We start from the raw sequence: 5,524 nt of genomic DNA, 5'->3' as shown, positions 1-5,524 counted from the left end.
GTAAAATCCATCCCCCGTTCTTTGCTGAAGTCCCATGTTTGCATCCTACCATTGTGGGGAGGAAAGGGTGCTCCTGAAAATTCAGGGCACAGAGTCTGTGTCTGCCATTTCCTGTTTATTGCCTAGTCTCTGCTAGGAACATGCAGCAGTAATTCTGAAGTGTAGCCCCCTCTAATTTTCCTGAAGGGTCTAGATTTCTTGCAGAACCCTTTATTTTGTACCTTCCTTTGTTCTGTCCATTTAATTCTGTGAACTATTAAATCTTGAATCTCTCCTTTTCTCCTCTTGCTCTCACCTTGCAAAGAACATATCCCATTACTATAAGTAGTGACTTGTGACTTGTAACTATTACTTGTTCACAAGGTATTATAACAGCCTGCACCTAACTCAGTGGTTGGTGTGTAAAGGATACAGAAGAAATACTTTTTAAATAAACTAATTAATTACATGGGCATCACCAAATCTAGTTTAGGAATCTATGTGTTTCTTTCTGGAGCAGGGAAGCTTCAGAGATTGGCGTTTACATATTATAGCTATAGAATTTATAGAATTTTAAGTGAACTGGAAAAGAGTTCTTGTGGTTTGACCACTGAGAATAGTTGAAAATAATTTCACCAGTATCATTTTACCTTCTAATAGGAAATGAGAGAAGAAAAAGAATTTGGGAGTTACATCCCTGAAGATCTGCTTTAGGCATAATAGATAAATCCTCCTATTTGTAATCCTCTAGATAAACAGAAACTTTAAACATCATTTGGTTTGCCCTTATCATTGCTGTAGTTTAAAACTTCAACACCAAAAAAGCCTTAAAATTCCAAACGGCCTGGGAGAGGCCTTGTTGTTTGTGTGTCTGGGCAGAGTCTCTCATGCAGAATCATTCTGTCATTGAAAAGCTTCTGGGGCATACTGTGAAGTTACCCAGCATCTTAGCAGAAAACTAACTAAATAAAAGAGCTTCAGAAAGGCACCCCAGAACCTGAATGTGGCTGATCGTGAGTTCTTGTCCTGTAGGAAAACAGGAAAATGTTCACTTCTTATCAGGCAGCCATAAAAATACAACAGGATGAATCAAATTGTTTTAAATGATGGTGCACTGCTTCTGTTGCATAGTTTGTTTGCCTCTACAACAAACTCTGCTCTGTGTCTGTAACACTCAGTTTTAAATCATGTTATCTTCTTTAAACTATGTCCAGTCCTAAGGTAGCATGGAGGGTAGTTATTCATTTCACCCTGTGAAGGTGAATGACCCTATGACCCTTTTCCCTCTTCCAGAACTCTTTCCCACCTAACTTTTCTGTTTTCTGGTGGGGAATATTTTCTCTCTCCCTTAGATCCTGTATCTGACATTTCATTTATTTTATTTTTTAGTTTACTTTTAATTTAATTATATATATGTGTGTATGTGTGTATATATATGTATTTTATTTATTTTTTATTATTTTTTAAAATTTATTTATTTACTTATTTTTGGCTGCATTGGGTCTTTGTTGCTGCACGCGGGCTTTCTTTAGTTGCGGCGAGTGGGGGCTATTCTTCGTTGTGGTGCGCGGGCTTCTCATTGCAGTGGCTTCTCTTGTTGCAGAACACGGGCTCTAGGCGTGTGGGCTTCAGTAGTTGTGGCACGTGGGCTCAGTAGTTGTGGCTCACGGGCTCTAGAGCACAGGCTCAGTAGTTGTGGCGCACAGGTTTTGTTGCTCCGTGGCATGTGGATTCTTCCCGGACCAGGGATCGAACCCATGTCTCCTGCATTGGCAGGCGGATTCTTAACCACTGCGCCACCAGGGAAGTCCCTGTATTTTAAAGATTTAATTTTTTTTTAAAATTTATTTATTTTTGGCTGCGTTGGGTCCTTGTTGCTGCGCGCAGGCTTTTTCTATTTGCGGCGAGTGGGGGCCACTCCTTGTTGCGGTGCGCGGCCCTCTCATTGTGGTGGCCTCTCTTGTGGAGCACGGGCTCTAGGTGCACGGGCTTCAGTAGTTGTGGCACATGGGCTCAGTAGTTGTGGCTTGCAGGCTTTAGAGTGCAGGCTCAGTAGTTGTGGTGCACAGGCCCACTTGCTATGCGGCATGTCGGACCCTCCTGGACCAGGGATCAAACCCGTGTCCCCTGCATTGTTGACAGGCAGATTCTTAACCACTGCGCCACCAGGGAAGTCCCTATTTTTTTAATTGAAGTGGTAGGGGTGGTGTTTGTGGGAATTTTTTTCTCATTGGCTCTAAAAGTGCCTTAACATCATATATATCCTTGGCTTAGAGCTTAGAAGTTTGCTGTGTTTGTAGACACACTTAGAAATGTTAAGCGTGATAAATTGGGGTGCCGCAGAAAGCAAGACTTAACCAAGATTAAATTAATTTATGTTTCCACAGCGTTTTCTCATTTGAACCTCATCCTCCAGCACTCCATAATATGGGTCAAACAGACATCTTTTTTGCCTTTTTTTTTATAGATGATGAGACTGAGGCACATGGTTTTTTCTAACTTGGGTCACTCAGCTGGTTGCTGTGTCAGCTGAGCTAGACCCAGATGAGGCCTCTGATTTGGTCAGCCCCTTTCGCAGTATTCCAGATTGGTGCTAAGCTCTCTAACAATCTGATTTATCTGTGTTTCAGCCATTGAACAAATTTCTCTAACTTCCCAGAGGAGATGGATTATATGGTCATTATATAAACATCTGATTAATTAAACCTGTACTGTGTCTAAATTCAGTAGAAATGGATACAAGCTTTACTTTGAGGGGTACCAAAAGCTCTCCAACAATGCATATTAATGTATCTATAAGTGATTAATACCATTTTTCATCTATAAAAATCAAAGCTTAATTATAAAGGAACTAGCCCTGTGAACAGTTTTCATCTACATGGCCATGTTTTACGTGGAACTCGGCTTTAAAGATAATAAGGTTTCTTCACATTTTTTTGTAAGTTTATAGAAATTGGCAGATTTTATTTTAATACGGTTAATACAGAACTGAGGAGTGTATTTTTATCTTTAAATTACTTTTTAAAAACTTTAACATACACGTTCAACAACTTGATTAAAAGGTATAAGGTTAAGGGTATTCTTGTCCTCCTCCTTTCTCTTACTGTCCTCTGTATATCTCTCTCTGCTTTCTTTCCATTTAAGTTAGAATATAATCCTCCTGTCAGCCTGCCTCCATTCCAGTGATGGGCACGTACATGTAATTCTCATGCCTGGGAGGGAGGTTTTCGTCTTCCTGGGTGACTGACACTTCTCGTCTTCCTTGGGCTCTGATTGAGCATCATTCCAAACCCACGGTACAACAGAGCCTCTCCTGCCATCCCGCTGCCCTAACCTGCCTCTCGTGTACTTTTGCTCCACTTCAGCCACACTGCGTTACCGTCCGTGCCTCTTCCGGACCTGGAAGCTGCTTACAGCACCAGCGGCAGTCACGTGAGGTGAGGCTCCAGTGGCGCCTGGCACGTGAGGGCTTGTGGTTTGCAGTGTGTGTGTGTGTGCGTGTGTGTGTGTGTGTGTGTGTGTGTGTGAGAGGGAGAGAGAGAGAGAGGGAGAGAGAGAGAGAGAGGGAGAGAGAGAAGTGGGGGACGAGTGCACTGGTGGCTGGTGTGGGTCGGGCATGGTATAATTCTGACCTCTTGTTCTCCTTCTAAGCCTGATCTACATCTCTCAGATGAACAATCTGAGGTTCAACCTGTGTAACTAAAGTTGTGTGATCAATCCTATTTATGAAAAAAACGTCAAAATCCCTAGCCAGCTCATTGTACCACAAGTCCCTTAAGATACTGCTTGGTCATTTAGCCGATTTCAGTGCCCGGATGGGATTGATGTCGTCTGAGCACAGTCCATTTGTTCAGTTCACTAAATGTCTTCTTCCCACAAAAAACCTGTTCCTTTTTACATTTTTCCTTATTCACTGCATCTTCCTCGTTCGTTATTCCATCACAGTGAAGTGGATTGACCACATTCTCGTCGTTTTTTACGTGTATAGACACAAGTGTGTCCAGAAGTGTCAGGAGGACAGGTTTACTGGGAACGTCATTCAGCTCTTGTCTGGATGTTAAGACGAATGTGCCAACATAGAAGGTGAACCCGTCCCATGTCGTTCTTCTCTGTCTCTCTCTCCGTGGTGCTAGGCTAGAGCCTCCATTCCCTGCCTTGGTACCAAAGTCTCGCTTGGTAACAGACTCAGCTGTCAGCAAGCTCCTGCTTTCAGCCTCCGAGTTCCAGGTTCCTGGATTTGATGAGCTGGATGGTGTGACAGCCCCGTGCCCCCGACCACAGAGCAGCCCCCCAGAACAGAAAGAGGTAAATTTAAAGTGCCTGTGGGGTCAGGTGGCAGTAGCACCACAGATGATGTGACAGGTACAGATGGGCCCCTGAGTCTCTTTGCTACCACCTTACCTTCAGCTGAGTATGGGAGGTTAGCAAGACACTAAAGGATACCTTGAATTTCTTCTTCCTCGTCGCCTTCCAGACCCTTTTCTCTTGATGACACATTTAACAGTGTTTAGAGAACCGAACCACAGAGCGAGAAGCTTCATGCATTCAGAGACGAGTGAACAATGGTGTGCTTCAGTTTTGCAGTATCTGCTGTCTCCAACAGTTGCAAATTTCCATATTGATAATCTCAGTATCTGAAGTGCATGTACAGTAACGTAAAGGGGGCGGTTGCTGAAAACGCTGTTGGCAGGAGTGGGGGCAGCGGGGGGTGCGAGCTTTGTCATAAACTACTTCCTGAAGTCATCTGTACACTGAGGAAGCAATGCAATGGGTGTCAGGAAAGGGGACTTCGTATATTTAGAATGTCTTACAACCTGACCATCTTTCTTCTTAAAAATAGACTGAGCTGGAGAAGAGGCCAAAGAAGGTCTCACAGATTCGCATCCGGAAAACCATTCCTAAGCCAGACCCTAACCTTACCCCCATGGGCCTTCCTCGACCCAAAAGGTGAGCGCCTTCTCTAACATGCATGTGTGCACTTTTTTGGAAGTTGGCAGAATATAATGACCTTTTGAATGATCATATACTCTGAGCTTTTGTTATACTTCTAGGAATTTATCCAAAAGAATTCATCGGTACTGTGGCCAGAGATTTGTGTGCAGGGATATTTGAACACGTTCTCGATCACTTTTCCTGAGCTCTCTATGCCGGGTGCTGTCGCTCTGTGTACACAGTCCCAGTTCATCCTCCAAGGGTGCTGGAAGGTAGGCACAGCCGTCGTCCCCAGGTTTAGGTGACGGTGCCAAGGCTCAGTAGCTGAGAAATCTGTGTTAGGCCTGAGCGTCCCTCATGACAGAACAGGTGGTTCCTGTCTCTCACAGGTCTTACTCGACCCCACAGCCCAGGCTCACAACATTCTGTGCACAAAACTGGGAAGGGACCTACACATCATGAAGGAAAGATGTCTTTTTTTTTTTTTTTTTTCAAGAAAATGCTAGATCCATGTTATGGTCCATAGTATAGCCTTTAAAAATTTGGATTCTAAAGATTTTTATGACAGAGCTGATTACTAATTCCTATAAAGTGAAGTGGAAAGAAAAAGATT

At 43.4% G+C, this 5,524-nt stretch overlaps 1 protein-coding gene across 18 annotated transcripts in view; it reads left to right on the top strand.

The window, feature by feature from the left end:
- The window catches only part of PRR14L (proline rich 14 like), a 74,088-nt gene that overhangs the window by 35,352 nt on the left and 33,212 nt on the right, over positions 1 to 5,524 (top strand). For 12 of the 18 annotated variants that reach the window (XR_016387553.1, XM_089894756.1, XM_089894753.1 and 9 more), the window contains 3 exons: positions 3,345 to 3,416; positions 4,113 to 4,284; positions 4,820 to 4,926. Coding sequence is in view for 13 of the 18 variants with exons in the window: in XM_089894756.1 (XP_089750882.1) it covers positions 3,345 to 3,416; positions 4,113 to 4,284; positions 4,820 to 4,926 (351 nt within the window). In the remaining 5 variants the exon portion in view is untranslated. Of the gene's footprint in view, positions 1 to 2,366; positions 3,417 to 3,924; positions 4,093 to 4,112; positions 4,285 to 4,819; positions 4,927 to 5,030; positions 5,403 to 5,524 lie in introns of those variants that run through there. The other 6 variants (XR_016387552.1, XR_002641613.3, XM_089894757.1 and 3 more) reach the window with 5 other exon arrangements.

The sequence above is a fragment of the Delphinapterus leucas genome, chromosome 14 (genome assembly GCF_059928025.1).
Source record: "Delphinapterus leucas isolate spDelLeu-1000000601 "Yukka" chromosome 14, BTC_Dleu_Yukka2, whole genome shotgun sequence".
Taxonomy (NCBI): Eukaryota; Metazoa; Chordata; class Mammalia; order Artiodactyla; family Monodontidae; genus Delphinapterus; species Delphinapterus leucas.
This window is presented reverse-complemented; position numbering and strand designations above follow the sequence as displayed.